Here is a 19,668-nt window from a genome sequence, read left to right on the forward strand (position 1 = left end):
GTGTCCCACCACCAATTTTTCAAATCCCGCCCACCACTCAGCGCGCTGTTGAAGCCCATGAACTAGATGAATAACCATTCAGGATGGTGTGCTTCTAAGGTGTAAGTTTTCAGGTTGTGTGTGTCCTTTCTTACCCCAAATCATTTCATTTAGTCATTGTCTCCCATGTGTAACTCCCAATAAATGATTGCATTTACGTCATTACCCCATCAATGAACCCAGTAATCCTTCAAAACTTGCCCATCACTGAGTCCTTTTTTCAGGGTTTCCAAGGAATGGCGGAAGCTGGCAATGTTATTCTTTCTTCCAGTTTTATTGAGATCAATTGATATATATATAAGGTGAGCAGCTTTAATAGTTTGACAACATATATTTTGTGAAATTATCATCATACCTTTAGCTTAGGTTTTCTATATTATCCTACAACCGTTATAAAATTCGATAGGAGTCACTCAACCTCATTTGTCACTTTAGATGATTTTCATGCTAAGTCTGTTATTGTTTTAGTGTTATCTGGTGTTAAAAACATGTCTGCTAATTTCCCTTCATGTCATACCTGAGTACATTTGGTATGTCTTCTCTTTTATCCTTAAGTTTTTAATAATTTTCTATTAATAAATCTCAGGTATTCCAAGTTTTTTGTTGTTGTCCTTCAGTCACCAAGTCGTGTCTGACTCTGTGACCCCATGGTAAATTCATATAAAAAGTTATACATGTCAATAGAATCTTAATTAATTGTGTGGCCTTAAGTTTTTCAGCTTAGAAAGTTTTTATATTATGTCCATGGAGTTGCTATTAATCATGGGGCTTTATTTTTATAAAGGTTTGCATTGGGAATGACTTCAACTTCTTGGAATATTCTGGGTAAATAATGGGACACGGTGTTGCTCGATTGATATATAGCACCCCCACCCTTCCCACCCCGCTGTCTTCCCACCCCCAGCCCCATCCTCGACTCCCCTACCCTCCTCACTCTGCCTTCTTCCTTCACCAACTCTTCTGTTCTCTCTCCACCCCTCCTTTCCTCTTTCTCCCCCTCCCCCATCCTCCTCAACCCCGTCCACTTGATGTCCAGTGTACGCTGAAATGATCAAGACACAGTTTGCACTTAACCACTAAATCTTTATTGAATTTTTATTATAACATCAATCGATACATCAGCAAAGAGAGAGAAATACAGAGTAAATAGCAATAAATGGGCAAGGGTAGGGATATTGCGCAGGGGCAGGTGGGAAGTGCAGTTAGGAAAAAGGGGCAGGGGTAAGAAGAAGGGCCACTGACAGGGGCATAAGCAACGTTTCTTATTCATCACTTTCCTGTAACTTCCATGGATCTTTACCATCTATCGTTATCAGTATCACTCCAGCAACGATTTCTCAAAGGGCATCTCTCTATCTTAACTCTCTAAAGACTGCTTACAATCTCAATCCCCGGAGTTAATACTCAGGGCAAAGAGCCTCTATTAAGACTATTTATCCAGTCATCCCTGAACTTTCTCCTGCTAGTTTCTATCTGTGTCCAATAGCCCCCAAAAGGTTGATCTCCCTGCAGTTCCCTTCAAGTTTATCTGAAATCTTTAGGGGTAGCAATCAGAGTAAAGAATCACAAGAAGATACACGTTTACTTATAAAGGTATCTAATGCAGAGTATCATGCTTTTTAACTGACCCCACCCACTTAAGATTACTTAATAGCCCCCCCCCTAAAATACGTATGATTATATATGTCCCCAATTAAATCATTACACAAAGAAATAAAAACAAGGAAAGTTTCCACAGACCACTTTGATAGCTTTCTACAATCTGAAACAACAAAGAACTCTCCATCCTAACTGATGTGCCTTCTTTCTTTAAGATGAAAGCGTGGCATGGCTCCCATCAGGCTCTTCATCTCTGCAGGTGGTTCTCATCATTTCTGCCCAGGTCTTTCCCGCAGAGTGTTCTCTGTTGCCAGTCTTGGAATTCTGATGTTAGATGTCTGTGGTGGATGATGACTGGATCAATTCAGGAGTCCAAGAGGTACCTGCAAACTTAAACAGAAATCCTGACTGCACTTTGCAGGTGTGCCCCTCTTATTTTGTCCACCTGAAGTTCACTGTGCTAACTCACATGATTTATTCCAACTAACTCTCCATCTTCCAGCATCTAATACAAGTACCTCACTGCTCAAACTAAATTGACCCTTCAGAAATGTACATAAACTTCCTCCACTTCAACAACCTAGCATGGTGACCTTAGCTAGTTCTCTCCAGGTCTGCCTAACAATGGGAGCTTATATCTTCTTCCTTCATTTTTTAACCAACACTGAAAATTTGGGCCAAAAGTCAATCAATTTTGTCATTGTTTCAAAAGGCAGACTGTTGGCTTTGCTAATAATTTTGATGTCTTCTTTATCATCTTTGTCTTTATTTTGCTCCCTTTCCACATTCTTTAGAGATTAATTTGCTTTCTCCTTTCTTACGAATAAAGGCATTTTGTTGGTAAATGCCCAAAAAATTTTAAAATATTCAATTAAAACAAAGTTGATGAAAACACATGAGCTAAAGGAAACTTAACAAAATTCCGATTCTACAGAGTAAGTTTGAGATTACTTATCTTGAACACCTATGCATATAGATAGTATATATAGCTATAGGGCATCGTACACACTGCCAAACAGATTTTCACAAGCTCTACAAAACAGCCAAAGGTGTGTCAGGGATTTCCTCCGGGAGTTAACCCACACCACCATGCTCCCTCAGGCTTGCTGCCGTCACACCTCCAGACTCCCGCTTGCAGCGATGGCAATGTCCGTGTGCACGTGCTGGGGCTGCAGACAGTAGCCCATTTCTAGGCCCTCTGCAGCTTGAAGATCAACTGACAACTGTAAATTTGACACAAAGCAAGCTGAATTCAAATGTATGGAGGATGGATTGATTGAGGTAAACTGACGTGATGCTTCAAAAAGTCCAGAAGCACAAATGCACCATTTAAAAAGAAGTTAACCCAAAACACATGAGCGACTAACAAGCTTTCAGATTCCATTTGGAAAAAAAGAAAAAGAAAAAGGAAAAGTTGTTTTGGATTAAACAGCCAATTAGGCAATTAGGTATTTTCTTTGAATTTGTGTCTCATTTTGTTTGATTTTTAAAGGCCCAATCAAAAAAAAAATTAAACTATAGATGATGTGAAAATAGAAGTTTGAAGATGAACAGGATGAACTATTATACAAGTACTCCAGTCTGAGGAGCCTCTTATTCACAGTGTTGTTAGAGAAGTTCACAGTAAAGAACTATTTTATACTACCTTACATATCAATTTTAACTGATTTAAGAAGAGTTGGATAGTAATTCAATGGAAATAACTTTGAAAGCAGAGTCACTACTTTAAAACAGTTAAAGGACACTATCAACCTACAGCTTAAACTTTTAAGTATTTAAACATGCAAGGGTGAGGGTGAGGGATAATGAACGTGTGAAGGGTGATGCTGATGAAAAGTGAAACTTCACCATTGGACTCCTCTTCATGACAGGCTATTTGAAAAAATACACCATATCGTTTGCTACTGCTCAAATGGTTGGAGACTGTGTTGAAACACATGCTCCCAGAAGCCTGCCTCTTTCTTCTCCATGCCATGGCAGCAAATTGGAGTCTCAGCAACCAGGCAGGAAGGATGTCAAATCCTGCAGCAGGGTAAGTGGCAGTAGTAAACAGAGAGAGAGGTTAGATAATCAGTTCAAGGTAGTAGCAAGGGACCAGGCTAAAGGAAGTCAGGCAGTCCCAGGTTAGCACAAAGCATCCAGGAGACACCAGCTGATGTCACTGGACCGAAGACAACTCTTCTGTTGTCTGTTGCTTTCTGAGGCCTTTCATTCATTGGCAGCTTATTGGCTCCATCCCCTAGAGGATGGTAAAATACACTCCCCCTCCCTTAGCATCCCAGTGCTATAGTCTAGTGAGGGGACTGATAATGAAATGCCCAGGTGCATATGGAGGCAGAGACAGGGACAGATGTGCCCAAGACTTCAGCTGACACACTGCCAGCCAGTGAACAATGCTTGTGAAGATTCCTTCTGAAGTTCCAGGTCAAGGTGGTACCATTAACTGTGAGTCTCTCCTTTAAGAGCTGGGTACAGGAATTTAGGAGTCCTTATTAGCTACTCATTAGCCCTCATACATGGCTGAGAGATGATCACACTTCACAAATGTCTAACCACCTGGAGTCACCAGCAGTCTCTGGTTACCAGGCTTTTTGTTTTGTGTGGAAGCCATTGCTGGCATGGTGATGGTAAGGTGTTGTGACAAAGTCAGAGTTATTGGGTACGTATGATTTGCACCAGGATGTGAAGGCACACTCAAACATGCACAAGTCCCTCTGAGAGCACTTCCTCCTGAGGCCTGAGGTGTTCTGTTGAAGGGGTTTTGCCTGCTCCCCGGAGAACCGGTTGAGTTGCCGCTCCTTGAGTCATGAAAGTGGAGTCTGAAGATGGTGAAGTTTCAAAGGGTGCAGCCAGAAGATCACGGAAGCCGCTTGGCACTGCACCAGTAACTGTGGCTTCCTTCATAAGGCCTCGCTCCTCCAAGGCAGTAAGGTACCTCAACTGCAAGGAAAGTCCTGTCCTCCTCCTCGCCTCCCCCTCAGAAAAGAAAACAGCATTTCCTGTGTTTGCATCAGCTTCTCAGTCACTGTTAAATGAGGAATCTGACAGCCCATAATTCAGATGGTGAGAGAGGTTTCAGCAGGTAAAACCCAGGTTTCCAGGGTTTGCTGGGAAGTAAACTTGTTACGAATTTTAATTAGGTTGGCAGTTAACGTGGAAAATCAGAGATAATTTGTTGGTAAATATTTTGTTGCTCCCACCAAACAGTGGAGGTCAGTGGGTGCTTTGAGATGGGTGTCAGTCCAGGGTGGCCCTGACCTTCTGTAACCATTTCAGAGGAAAGCCTGTGCTCAGGTTGGTCTGAAGGTGCAGCGGCCCAATATAGCACACAGTCACTGATGAGAAGCTGAACAGGAGTTCATTTTGAGGGTGGAGATCCTGAAGGGCAGGATGCCTATTCACAGGGTGCTGTAAGAAGGAGGCGGCGGCGGCGGCGGGGGTGGCGGCGGCGGCGGCTGAGGCGGCGGGTACTGGGGCACTGGCGGCTGGCGGTACCAATGGGGATTCCAGGTGATCACCACGGGGACATAGAGGGATCTCCCGTGTCCATCTCGCCCCACGGGGTACCAGGCGAATCCTACAGGGTAGGTCGGGTACGCGGCATAGGCGGGATAGGTCGGATATCCTGGAATTTGAGGTACGAATTCAGTGTACGTTGCCAGGTGAGCTTGGTCATCTAAATTTGGAATTGTGAGTCGAGGATACTGATTCTGGATGGTGACACCGTTGGGACCCCGGCAGTCGTAAGAAACTTGCAGCTTCCACCCTCTCTTCACTTGGAGAACTTGGGCTCCGTTGGGCGCGATGGTGGGAGTGATCAGCCCATCCTTCACGTGTCTGGCAACGAAATCTCGCAGGGCTGCCATTTCAGACTCCGACAGTGAGTACACATGCCCGCTGGGAATACTGTGTGCTCCGGGGATCATCTCTATGTTAGGGTCCACCAGACGGTTGTCTGGGTAGACGTTCTCATCCACTGGGGTGTACACATTCTGCACGTAGTAGTATCTCACAGGCTGGTAAACTCTGTACCCCTCTACTGGGTAGTAGAACACGGGTTGCGTTGGTGGTGGGAGAAGTGGTGGTATTGGAGAGTACATCCGGCAGTGGTATCTGCAATATTCGGAATCGAAGACGATCGATCGGGTGCTCCATGTGATGTTGGGATCGTGTGTGCTCAGCCAGCGCACCCCCAGGACGATGGGGAAGAACGGGGACTGAGTCACATCGAACGACAGCACCTCGCGGTGATCTCCCAAGTCGACGATCAGGTCATGAGTTTCGTGGACCACTGGGCCCGATGCTATGGGACGTCCATCAATTGCTTCTACAAGTATGGGCCAGTCCTTGATTCTCAGAGGAATGCCGTTCTGGGCCACGTACTCGTGATCAATGAAATTGCCAGAAGCGCCAGAATCGATCATGGCTCGGACGAACAGGCTGTGTCGGCCCGGGAGATGAATCTGGAGCATCACTTGCAAGTGTGGAGATGACGCAGCATCATCTTGGGGGGACCTTATTAATTCCGGCCCGGTCGCTGAAGGTCCCTCTACAGCGGGGCCGGGGAGTTTCCCGCCGGCGAAGCCTTCGAGGCCTTGGCAGGACAGTTGTCAGCGTAGTGGCCTCCATTCCCACAGTAGAGGCACAGGTTCAGCTTGCGACGTCTCTCTTTCTCTTCCTGCGTCAGGCGCATGCGGGCGCCCCCCACGGGCTCGGTCGGGTCTGCCTGGTGGTGGTGATTGTTGACTTGCGGCGCCACCAGCGCACGTGGCGGGGATCGCGGCTTGCGGGCAGCGGCCGCCCGGGCCAGCCTTCTCTCAATGTGGATGCACTGGCCGATCAGCGCCGACAGCGTCTTGGCCACTTCGAGGCGCGCCAGCTCCGCCTGGATGTGGTCGCTGAGGCCCTCGTGGTACTGGTCGATCAGGGCGGGCTCGTTCCAATCCAGGTCCTGCGCGATCATCTGGAAAGCGTTAGAGTAGTCGACCACCGACCCCATTCCCTGGCGCAGACGTCTGATCTTGCGTTTGGCGGCCTCGCGCCGCTGGGGGTCTTCAAAGACGTGCTTCATTTCGGTCATGAAGGCTGGGTAGTTGTGCATCAGGTAGTGAGAACGCTCCAGTTTGGCCGAGGCCCAGCGGGCGGCGCGGCCCGTCATCATGCTGGTCACGAAGCAGACACGCACGCGATCGACAGAGAAATCGCGGGTGCTCTTCTCCATAAAGAGCTGGCACTGGGACATGAAGGGAACCAGCATGTCTGGGTTGCCGTCGAACTTCTCGGGAAGGTCTTCTGGGCACTCCTCCTCGATAGGGGTGGCTGGGGCGGCAGCGGCGGCTGCACCGCACAGCTCAATGTCGTCCTCTTCCTCCTCGGGGGCGGGCTCCACTTGCTCGCGGAGGGTGGTGTTCTCCTCAGTGAGTTTCTGCACCTGGTTGTGCAGGTTGTTGTTCTCCTCGGACTGCTTCATGACCCTCTCTCTGAGGTTGTTGATCTCTTCCGAGAGATCCTCCCGCCGGCGTTCTCCCAGGTTGGGGTTGTATTGGCCCCTCTGGCTGTTGCAGGGGGAATGGGAGGGGGAGGAAGGATCGTTGGGGGGAGGAGGAGGCGGAGGTGGTGGGCAGTCGGGCCCCAGGGTGATGGTTGGGGTGGGAGGAGACCTCCCAGGCGTAGTAGCTTCACTCCTGTGGGAATGGAGGCCTGTGTCCTGGCCTCCGCGTCCACCTTTTCGCCTTCTGGTTTTCAGAAGCTTTCTGTTTCTGTAAGTGAAGATAAAAGCATAAATTCAACACATACATTCAAAGCACCACAATAGGAAGTATCTGCTAAAGTACTTTAAATACATGAGTATTTAAAGTATCTCTTTATTCCCCTTGTTTACATCAATAGTTAATAAACAGACAAAAGCCCCACAAAAAAGATGTTAATCAATTAGGACTGTGGACAATGAAAAGAATCCTCTTTGATGTCCAAATGATCCTTTCCTCCTCAAGAATCACCTGTTCATCATAATTTAACAATATGCAACTCTTATAAGCAGCATGGTTACCTTTACTGACTAATAAATAATGTAGAGATACTCCAAATAAGAACCTTTATAAGCAGAGCAAGAAACCTTCAAGGCAAAGATTGATACCAAAAAATTATGTAAAATAAAGCCAAAATGATAACTACTTGTTACCTGAAAAACAGCTACTATTCCAGCCAATAGAGAACCAAGAAAAAGAAAGGTGTGTGTGTGTGGGGGGGGTGTTAAAAATCACAATGACTGTATTCATCAGCCCATCAAGGGGGGGGGTGGCACTTTGGCCCACTGTCCCTACCCTGATCCACCTTTATAGAGAAGGTAACTATGAATGGTTATCAAAACAAACAACTGCCACAAAGCCAACAGAAAACTGTCTAAATTCCTTTTCAAACCCGAATTAGATTTCCCCTTTGGGACAGAAATGGTCCTGAGCAGCAACCTGTGTATACTGGTTTCTCTCCTTATTATGCAGTCAATCAACAGTTACTGATTGATGCCTCTTAGGAGTAGCTAGGCTACAAAATAGAACATTCAAAGAAGCCCAGTAATAGTGGCCCTCAAACTTACAATGAGGGTTTAATTAGATAATGCAAGTAAAGCACTTAGTGCATATTCAACAACTGTTAGCTGATATTAATAAAGTTATTAATAAAAACAGAAACTTTAACTTTCTATATAATGAGGCTGAGATTAAAACAGGGAGGGGCTGCAACTATGGCAACCTGGGTCCCACATCCCACCTAATGATACTCAGGATTTTTTTTTAAAAAAAGACTGTGTCCACAGGGGTGAATGACTGTGTGAGGGGGAAATGATGAGGGGACTTAATGCCCTAATTATGGGTAGGGTGACAATAAATTACACATATACTAAATGAGCACACAGGGGCATGTGTACTTCCTGGAAATAGGGTTAAATTTAGAGTAATTATTTTAACACATCAATGATTTTTTAAATGGGCATTAAGTGTTCATATTTGGAAAACTAGGAAAGTGCTCAAAACTTAAATAGACTATATAAAGCCCGTAGACTACCTATTTGTTCCATTTTAACTTGGCAGTCCTGGCCACCTTTCTGACCCACCAAGGCAAAAACAGACACCAAATTAATTATGTAAAATAAAGCCACAAAAGTGAACATGCTATTCAGAGAAGTTAGGTGAAAAATTGCTAATATTTCATCAATTGGGTATGGGTGGGGGCAGGAAGGTGATGGTTAATTAAACATGGTACCTGGCTACAGAGAAATACCCCTTCCTCCTCCTCTTTTTGAGACCCCTCCAAGTTCTTTAGGCCCCTCCCCTGCCCCAGCCCCACCAACCACAACCATTTCCCCTTATGCCCTGGGCTGTTGGTTCAGCCTCTTCAAGGAGGCTATTCAGCACACAGAGTCCTTAAGGGACAGAATTACTGTGCCATTTTAATATTTTTAAACTATTACTTAATTACTTTAATAACTTAGACTACGGAAACAATTAACAGTTGACATTGAAGATAAGACATTCAAGTTTAGAAAATGAGATGTAATTAACATATCATAGCCTGTGACATTGTTTCATGTCCAGTTGCTTACAGACGATTACATTGGTGACTATCAGAATATGAGGTCACAAAATAATGCCATTTTTATTAATTAAATGAAGTGTTTTAATGTCCCATTATAAAGCAACTAATAAGCACAGGTCATTGTGTCATGTCATGATGACTGAGGTGCCACTTTTGTCATCAAAACACTAATACTTTCAAAAGTTAGAGACAAGACTTTGGAAAAGGCATTTCACAGCATGGCCTGCAGCAGGTCAGAAAGGTTAACCACCTATATGTCAATCACAGTCACTGGGGTGGGCTTTATTGAGGCCCAGGTCTGATGGTTTTCACATCTGCAAAACACAAGGACAGGACAAAAATAACAATACATTAGGAAATCAGTAAACAATCACTGAATTGTTTATGGAAACAGAAGATCAGTAAGACCTTAAAATTCAAATGCTTTTGGGGACACGAAGGTAATAGAAATGTGAAAAGAGACTGGACAATAGGGAGGGACTACAGCTATTTCACTTGGGGATGAACACCTCCCCCAACCCCCACAAACTCTTTTAACTCTTGTATGATTTTTAAATCCAGTGCCAGTCAAACAAATTCAGGGCCTTATTTGACCTGTGAGATTACTAGTTTGAGGTCCCTAACTTTTACCAGTATCAGGCTTAAGGCTCCCACCCCCAGGGTTTGTAATTTTGGGGTGGGACTCTTAAGTCCTAAAAGGGTCAACTGCCCAGAACAGAGTTGTTTATCCATTAAAACTGATAGGGTAGTGGGCAAGCAAGTTAAGAGCAGAAGTAAAGTTTACAAATGTTTAAACAGCAACTGGAGCACTGTGACTTGATTTGAATGACAAGACTCTGGCTCCTTAAATGCCTCCTTAGTAGGGACTGGATTGCAGAGGTGGGGTCAAGAGGCTCCATTCCTAAAATAAAACCTCAAAGAACACACAGCATATAGCTAAGCCACCTGGGACAGATGCCACCTTTACACATGAAAAACAGTATCACTCTGTTTAAGAATTAAATACATTTGATTAATCTTTACTCTTCACAATGATTTTTGAAACTTTCTATCCCCCCCCACCCTCCCTCAATGCCCCCACCAAAGACACCAAAGCTCGACAGTAGCAAAAAACCATCACGTTAACCATCACACTAGTAAATGATATTCACCAAGCAATGCTTAATTGCTTTACATTTGCAAATGTCCACATTTCTTTTTGAGAACTGTACAGTTAATGAAATGCAAATTCTAATAATATGCACATTTTAAAAACCATTGTTTTGAACCTCTTTATAATGCAGACACAGAATTTCCAAAGAGAAGAGGGGTTAGGGCAGCAAGGTTCGTAAATGGAACCTGGGGACTTGAAGCTGTAATTATGATATGTTATCCATGTATCCATAGACTATATACTTGTTGGAGGTAGTGTGTGTGTGTGTGGGGGGGGTGATTGGTGGGGAGTGACAAATTTGGGGAGCCAATGCTTCCAAATGCCCCTGTAACAGTCCTGGTTCATGGTCTACAACATATGGAACCAGGTTTTAAAATGTCTTCATTTAATTAGAAACATAAATATCTAACGGGCAGTATACTATAAATTTGTTTTATATAGATATTTTAAAATGCCAGCTAAAACTGTCAATCTATATTTTGTAATGTAACCACTTTGTTACATTACACAAATTTTAAATATGACAATTATGTACCATTAACTAATCCACTTGCCCCAAATTTAAATAATTAGCTTTGCTTTTTAGTTTATAAAAAAGCTAATTATTTTTAGTGTTTTGAATTAATTTAGCGGTTTTGAATTATAATTACAGCTTACATTATTCAAACTTAAAAAAGCAATTTTTTTTTTTAAGATCCTGTTAAATGTGAGCAAGATAAAACAAGCAGCATCTTGGACAACCTAGCACAGCAAAACACCACAGGAAAGAGCCAGGAACAAAAAACCAGAAAATACCTGCACACACGAAGGAAGACACTGAATAAACCATTTTACTCTGATCATTTAATGAATGCCTACAATATGCCAGACCCAATTAATAATATGTAGGCAAGTTAGCCAGGGCTGATGCCCTAGAGATTCCAAGAAAAAAAATCCAGAAATACACGTCATCCTCCTTTAGAGGCCAAGCCAGCAGCACGAACAAAGTTACTTAAAACTCCTGTGAAACAAAGTTCAAGTTGTTCTTTATCTTGAATTCACCAAACCATCTGATTCCATTGGGTCCCACCACAAAGGTCCACTAGTGTGTCCGAAACACTTTAAAAAGTTTTTTACTTTAAAAAAGTTAAATTTTTATTAAGATTTAAAAAAAACCTTAAAACTTAAAAATGTTAAATATTTTATTTTTCATTTGTAGTAAAAACATTTAGCTAGACTGCCTTTAGAGGCACCAGCCATGTCAGCTTGGAAGCACCCTTCACAACCCACTATCAGGAATTTAAATTGTGGGTTTATGTTATTTAATATATACAAAGTGGCTTTTTAATGCCATATATAATTGTTATTGTTGTTAATTGTCCTTATATATTATTCTTATATTTATTAGACACCAGTGGATAAAAGGCAAAACCTGCACAGAAAAGAAACCACAGCAGAAAAACCGCAGGAGGGCGGGGCTGTGCAGCCAGGCTCAGGCAGCGAAGGTGCGCAGGCGCAAAAGAGCGAGGGGGGGGGGAACCGATGAGGTTGGGGGCTTGCACTGCGCAGGCGCAGGCACCCTATGGAGAGGCGGGGCCATAGACCAGCTCAGAAGAGGCAGGCTCAGGGCGGGGCCAAGTTTTGAAAGGCAGGGTCTGGAGGAGCTACCTTGGAGGAGGCAGGCTCAGAGAGAGGCGGGGTCTGGAGGTGCCACCTAAGGGAGGCGGGGTTCAGGGGAAGGTGGGGTTCAGGGGAAGGTGGGGTTTAGGGAAGCCGCCTCACAGGAGGCGGGCTCGGGGGAGGCGGGATCTAGAAGGCGCGCTCTGGGAAGGCGCGCCACAGAGGAGGCGCGCTCGGAGCAGGCGCTGGGCGGCGCTAAGCCTGCTCTTAGCAGATACTGCAGAGAAGGCGCGCTAGGATGGGCGGGGCAGGTCTAAGATGGGCTGCATGCCTCTCCCAGGATCCCCCCTCCCGAAACCCCTCCCACCAGCTTCCACCAGCCAGATTCATTTCATGCAACAAGAGCAATCACCCCCAGATCCATTCCCCCCACCACCACCCCACACCTCCCAATACTAAGCAAACCAACAGTTTCCACAAACTGTTGCTGGATGCCAATTCGCGCCACCACTACAACTACACCACCACTTCAATCAAGCGCAACTAAGCAAGGCAGCCCTGCCACCACCAAAAGATTCCCTTTTACGCTACAGTCAGAGCCCCTCCACTCCACTGCCATAGCAGGAATGGTGTGGGCCGAATGTTAAACACTAATTTTTGCCCAGGGCTCCATTTTGTCTAACAGCACCATCATACAGAGAACCGTCCTGGAGAAAAACATACTGGGAGCCATTCCAAAGGTGTGTTAGAGACAAAGGGTGGGGTTCCTCTAAGAACAGAGTGATCTTACTCTTCAGCTCCTGTCCGCTTCAACTGGTTTCTTTGTAGCGCTAAACAGTACAGCTTGTCTATTTCTGCAGCTGTTATTACTCTGTAGCGCATTTTAGGTATAAATCGTTCCACAGCTCATGTACCTCTGCGGTTCCTGAGTCTCGTAGCGCAACGAGGCGCTGTTGTAGTGCTACCGTATCATTTTTGTAGCGCTAATCTTCTACAGCTCACATTTTGTAGCGCATTTAAAGCGCAAATCAGTCATCAGTCTGTGGTTCATAAATCGCGGCAATTCATAAATCGCTGCAGTTCATACTGGTTTCAGTGCAAAAGAAGCGCCCATCAGTTTTTAGCGCACTGACGCGCCCATCGCTTTGTAGCGCATTGATGCGCCCATCAGTCTGTAGCGCATTGAAGTGCCTATCGGGTCTGTGGCGCATTTGAAGCGCTTATCAGTTTGTAGCGCATTTGAAGCGCTCATCAGTTTGTAGCGCATCTGAAGCGCCAGTTAGTTTGTAGCGGATATCACTTTGCAGCACATCTGCAAATTGGTCTGTAGCTCATGTCCGTCTGCAGCTCATGTTTGTCTGCAGCTCATATCTGTCTACCACCCGTATCTAGACTTAGGTACTAGAAATCAAAGCCCTGAGGGCTTGGATTCTTCACACAGTTTTGGGGTGCAGCCAATGAAGGCGTGACAAGGTGTGCGTGGAGACATTCGGGCGCTATTCCATCTCCCGCAGCTCTCGATAAGAACGGGGAATGAACGTGATCTTAAAGAAAAAGAAACATCCTCACCGCATACTCACCACGCGAGGACTCCCTGCGAAGGCTGGAAAGACGGGGTCCCACACCTGTGGCCAGGCGTGGGGCCGCTGGGTGCTCGGCAGCCCGGAGTGGCTCCGGACGCGAGCCCGCTCAGCGGACCTTCCTCGAGGTTCGGTGGTCCGTCTCCGCTGGTCTCCTCAGGTCGTAGTCAGGTTTCTTCGACACACACCAACCGAAGTTGAAGCGCGTGTACCGAGAGCGCCGACCGGGAGCCTTATATAGGCTGAACCGAGGAGGGGGGCGCCAAATCCCAGCGTGCTCCGCGGGTTAGGCGGGGTGGAGGGGGAGCGGGGGCGGAGGGGCTGGGGGGATGGGAGAGATGGGGGTGGGGGCGATGGCCCCGCTTCGCTGGCCCGCCGCTAGAGGGAGTTCGGGATTAAGGAGGGGGGTGCAGGATGCTGATGCTGAACTGGCCGAGCTGGGAGGAAAGAAGAAAGGGAGGGGAGGGGAGAATCGAGGACGGCCGGCCTAGCCAGGCCAAGAATGCAATTGCCCCGGTGGTGGGAGCTGGGAGACCCTTGTGCTTGGACGGGACAGGGTCGGGGGACACGCAGGATGAGCCCCGCGACCACTGGCGCCTTCTTGCTGACAGGTTAGTGGCCTGCGCGCGACGGGAGGTCCTGGGGCCACAGGCCGCTGCTTCCCCACCCCCCCTTCCCGGGTTTGGGGTACCTGGGTGCATTTTCTGGGCATGAGCCCCTCGTGCTGTGAAATCCCCAGTGCACGCTTCCTCCGAGATGCCCCGCACCCCACTTCTGGAGCCCTGTGTTTCCCTTGCCAGGCTTGACCCCTGGCCTTTTTTCTCTGCGCCCCCGGGGGGCCCCTCCCTGCCCAGCAGCGCCGAAATTCCATCTCCAGTTTCCATTCCCATTGCCCCCCACCCATCCCCAGCAGTCCGGGTGATGAACCTCTCCGGATCCCTGCCTCAGAGGCTGGGGGTCGTCGACCATCTGGGGGTTGGGGGCTTACCGTGCGAATGGGGCTCTGTGGCCCAGAGGCGAGCCATAGGAAATGGGTGTCGAGCTGTGCCCAGCTCTGCCAACACACCACATCTTTTTTCCCCCCTTTTCTTGAATACGATCTGGAGGGAACATAAAAATATGCATCTGACACGCCTAATTCTCCTTTCTGCCTAAGCGAATTTCTCGGCAACGGAAATCTCATTTTTCTTAGGTTTTGCGGAGCAGGGAAACGGACTCGTGAAATGCTAGGAGCTAAACAGGGCATTGAGGTCAGGGTTAACCTCGGCTGGGGGCCAGAGACGCTGCAAACACAACGGTTTGCCCCCACCAAGTACACTATTTTGAGAAAGCGAAAACAATTAAAAACAGCTGTGGATGCCTCCAGTGTATTTGGCGGGCTTCGGAGACTCCCAGCTATGGCCTTTTGGTGATGATTACGAGGTTTACGCAGAGACATGGATCTCCCTGCAATGTTACGTTTTTCTAAATCTTGTAGGGTAAATGAATACCTTTAGTCACGGTAACCGCAAGTTTAATCCTTTGAAGCGCGTTGCCAAGATTTGGCCACAAATATTTGTGTTATGTTTATAAATGTATATATTTTACATTAGAGAAAATTGCAATGAGTTACGAGACTAAAATACTGATGAGGGAGGAGCTGAAATAAAAAAGCCTTAACGTGGATTTCAATTTAGGAAAGTGTTAGGCACTAAGAAAAGGGAAAATCTGTTGATAATCTTAGTAAAAGAACTTTAAGTTAAAATGAAAAAACCAATTGTCTACAACTGCGGTTCCCGAGACACAGATGAAATTTGTATTTAAAGGCTAAAATAGCAGATTTGAGTAACATTGCTACATATTAATTTGTACATAGAGGATAGATAAGAATTTGACCCGTTGTAGATGACAGAATGGTAGAGATCTCAGTTAAAGCCGGCCTTTCTAAGAGTAAACAAAACTCTAGCACATTTATTGAAACTCTACTTTTTAATCAGAAATAAAATATTGACCATCAGATATATGAATAAATCAAGTGCAGATTTCCAACACAAAGATATTTTCCTGGGAAGTTGGGGGAATATAATTTTAGTGTTTAGAAGTGCCTTAGTGTCTTTCCATGCTTAGGATGTTCACTCTTCCCTGCAATGTTGAATGCTTTCAGGATTTCTTGTGTTTTCTAGAATACCGTTTTGGTGACTGCCAGACCTTCAAATTCTTACACTTTTTTGAATCCAGGAAAGTTACTTCATCTAGTTGTTTGATAATTAATAGACATTCTTTTTCTAAAAACATGAGATTAAAAGACAGGATAGGTGATAGAAAAAACTCAGGTTTAAAAATCAAAAAAGTTTGAACAAGTTTGAACCTATTTGAATTTTTATTTCAGAATGTTAGCCAGGACTTTTTTTTGGGGGGTGGGGTGGAGGAAAAAACCCAGCTTTAGTGTTTATCATAATAAAAGTAATTCCTATTCATTGTACAAAATTTAGGGGGAAAAACTCCAGAAAACTGGAAAAAAAAAAAAAGACTCAAAAAGAAAATCAGGATCACCTGTAACTTCTTTATCCTGTGACAACCCCAGTAAACATTATGGACTCTACTTTCTCTGTGCATATACACATGCCTAAATAATGTATATTTTTCATAGAGTTGCACGTGTATAATTTCTAAAAATTAAAAATGGGATCAAGTTAATTTCCTCCATTTTTTCTCTTCAAGGAGCCTTAGCTATCTAAATAACATTAAAATTTCAGAATCTTTTTAAAAATGGAAATAGTGATTACTTTTTCTAATTGAAATTTAGATGAACATTAGTACAAAAATATTTAAAACTGAAGAACTGAGAGTTTCCTCTGATCTCACTGTTCTAACACACACGCAGTAATCTGGTATATATCCTTGTGTTTTTTATTCTATATATATGAAAACATTTTTACTTTGCTTAGAAATAGATTTTTCTAAGGGAAAAAACAATAGATAAGTAGCTTTGAGAAAAAAATTTAATCTAAAGCAGCAAAACAATATTAAACATAAAAACAAAAATACAGTGTTGTTAATAGGTAAATACTTGAGATGACATTTTCATGTTACCTAAAGCACAAAACATTAAAAAATCACCCTCACATAAATACATAAGAATTTAAAACACTCTTTTGATATTTGATGTCATAAGTGAATTTTGGATTTTCTCAGATAGTTGTTCCCAGTGTTATCTGTTTCTAACCCGTCTTGCACAAGATTACACGCATAGCAAAAAGATGCTAATATGCATTTATCAAATAATACTGGGCATTGTATGGGAACATTTTAATACATTTTAATGAGATTTCCTGTGGATCTATGAAGCTGTTAACTACCTGTGTTTAACTTCAAGTGTAGTAGGAAAATTGTATTTCAAACCCAACTTCAAATAATAGCTTTCTAATTGGATATTTTGCTTATTTAAGACAATTTGCCATGTATCTGTGAAGCTGTTGATTTACCCCTTACATTTAGCTTAACGTCTAGCGTAGGAAAAATGTATTTCATAAAAAGTGGAATTTTCACTTGCCAAGCAATAACTGGACTTTCTAGTTAGACATCTGATCTGTTTCGGATGACAGTTTGCTTGGGATCTATGAATCTGCTGATATACTACATGCATTTGACTTAACTTTTAGTGTGGCAGGAAAAATTTACTTCTCAGCAAAGTAAAATTTTCAGTTGTCAAATATTAATTAGACTTAATACTTGATCATTTCATCCATTTATTATAAAGAGTTTGCCATAAGTCTAAAAACTTGATCGACCTCATCTATTTACTTTAAATTCTAGTGTGGTAGGCAAATTGTTTTTCTAAGCAAAGTGGAATTTTCACTTGTCTCTCGGATTTGAAAATTAGCAAGGGACAGCACCAGAGAAAACTGATGAGAAAGATAACCGCATATCCAGTTTCTAGCACTGGTTTTAACTGATGAAAACCAGGCTTGAAATAACAATGTTAAAGCAGTGAAGAGACCTTGACATGTTAAAAAAATTCTCCGTCAGTTATTCAGATGGGTCGGGGTTTTAAGAAGTGCAGTATTTATGGATCGCATTTTCTCTAAAATAACCAGGCACTTTGTTTTTAATTCTCTTTTACTAAGCGTCCATGCTTGCTCTGTCTGGTCCCTTTTCTTTTAACTTACTGTTGCCTCAGTTCTAAACACCCAAGGGTAGATTCTGTTGTTGATCTTATTACCCACTCTTGATGTAAAAAAGGACTCTACGTGAATAGATAACATGTGTTTACACGTCCGCTACAGATCCTTGGGCTGGAGCTCTGTTAAGTCCAGAGCTTCACGGAAATATTATTGTGATGCTTTTTGTTTCTTTCTGTCCTTTCCAGTTTCTCTAACAGAGACGTGACAGAAAGACCGGCAGACGTGGGCATGCAGGCAGGCAGACAGAGAGACATGGACAGATGGACATACGGGCACACACACATGCAAGACATCGAGGCTTTTTCTAAACTTTAGGATGCACTTCTTCAGTTTGCTGCCTCCCTGATTTCTAGAAATATTAAGCCACAAGCAGCACTGCAGAATTGAAAAACGAAAACTAGTGTTTCTAAAGATCAACAAGTCTTTTCAAGTGACTGGTTTTCCTGATTGGGGTTTTCAGGATGGTAGAATCAGATAGAGGCTCAATGCTCTTAAAGTTGTTTCACGTGGATGGCTTCTGAACAGCCTCCATGCACATTTCTGTCTAAGCAAAATTCCGGGGACTTCAGGTTTTCAAACAATGTAACTATAATAAAGACCATATTGAATAAAAAATAGTTTCCACGGTCTGACAGGAGAACAAACATTTGCATTGATGTGCCTTCCCTTCTAGTCTTTGTTCCATGTGCATATGTATTTTCACTTGACTCTTAATTTTCATGTGTGTAGATTTTTTACACTTTGCTTTGAAAGATAAGCGAATCTTACTTTCAGCTAAGCATTTGTCAAGGCTTTTCGGAGGCTCTCGTATGTAAGATGCTGTGTAGACAAGCAGGATTGCTTTGTGAGCCTGGGGCAATCCGTGTTGATTACTGGGTTTGGGTCTGGGAGTGGTCCTAGGTGAAGGATCACAAGCCTTTGCCCTTGGTCTTCTCTTTTTCAGCGTTTTTATGGATAACTTTGATGAAGTTCTAAGACGCTTGCATTAAAATCCATCGTTGACTTCAAAAAAGTCTATTGCAAACAGATAACAGAATTGAGAGTTAATATGGTTTAAGTAGGCTGCAGTGCTATTCAGAAATATATTTTGTAGCAGTAAATGCCTCATAATTCTTTGGCTTGTGTAAAGGAAGGAGATGACTTTATATGGTAGCAGGTTTTTGAGAAGAAGGACACTGAATATGAACCAGTGGCATGGTGTGGCTGCAAAATTTAAAAAAAAAAATCAAATTTAGGTTCCAGTAACAGTATAGTGTCCATATGTCACAGAAATTAATAGTAGCCTGCTCTAATTAACCACATCTGTAGTACTGTGTCCATTTCTGGCTGTCACGTTTAAAGAGAGACATTGACAAATCAGACAACTTCCAGAACAATCCGTGGGGACGGTGAGGGATCTGGCAATCTTGTCATAGGAGGTATCCTCAAAGGGTCTGGAAACGTTTAACTTAAAGACTAAAAGTAGACATGAACTCTCTTCTGTTTGCTTCAGAAAGCAGAAGCAGCTGTAGTGGGTGAAAGCGAGAGATGGGTTTCAACTTGAGACCTTTCTAACAGTGAAGCTCGAGAAGGGAATCAGCTTAGCACCTCTACTTGGTCTCTTATTTTCAAGTGTCAGAAATATTTATCTTTCTTGCAATGAATATTTAATTTGAGGCCATGATAACATTTTAGTGCAGGACAGCAAAGATACACTGATATCGCGGTGTAAACATTTTATTTTTTCTGATGAACTGTCTAAAAGAGAGTAGTCCTGTGTGATGCAGGTTGATTTCTTACAACTTGAAAACAGCTGCAACCGGACATTTTAACGCATCCTTTCCTCCCTTCTCATTTCATTTCAAATGTGAAAATCTGAGAACTAAAGTGGCTTTCAGTTGCTTCCTGAAGTTGTTCCTTCCCTGGTGTTTCTTGCTGCGGGTGCCCGGGGGGCGCCCTGGGT

General features: G+C 43.9%; 2 protein-coding genes across 13 annotated transcripts in view; one reads left to right on the forward strand and one right to left on the reverse strand.

Moving 5' to 3' along the window:
* On the reverse strand, window positions 1,102-13,773 carry PEG10 (paternally expressed 10). Of its 4 annotated transcripts, none has more exon segments than NM_001291299.1 (2): window positions 1,102-7,397; window positions 13,564-13,773. In NM_001291299.1, coding segments are annotated over 1 exon segment (2,238 nt in total). In that variant the 5' UTR covers window positions 7,274-7,397; window positions 13,564-13,773; the 3' UTR covers window positions 1,102-5,036.
* The window catches only part of SGCE (sarcoglycan epsilon), a 67,741-nt gene continuing 62,028 nt past the window's right edge, over window positions 13,956-19,668 (forward strand). For 3 of the 9 annotated variants that reach the window (XM_018047412.1, XM_018047418.1, XM_018047415.1), the window contains exon 1: window positions 13,959-14,174. In XM_018047412.1, coding sequence (XP_017902901.1) covers window positions 14,066-14,174 — 109 coding nt within the window. In that variant the 5' untranslated portion in view covers window positions 13,959-14,065. Of the gene's footprint in view, window positions 14,175-19,668 lie in introns of all 9 variants that reach the window. The other 6 variants (XM_018047414.1, XM_018047417.1, XM_018047410.1 and 3 more) reach the window with 4 other exon arrangements.

The sequence above is a fragment of the Capra hircus genome, chromosome 4 (genome assembly GCF_001704415.2).
Source record: "Capra hircus breed San Clemente chromosome 4, ASM170441v1, whole genome shotgun sequence".
Taxonomy (NCBI): Eukaryota; Metazoa; Chordata; class Mammalia; order Artiodactyla; family Bovidae; genus Capra; species Capra hircus.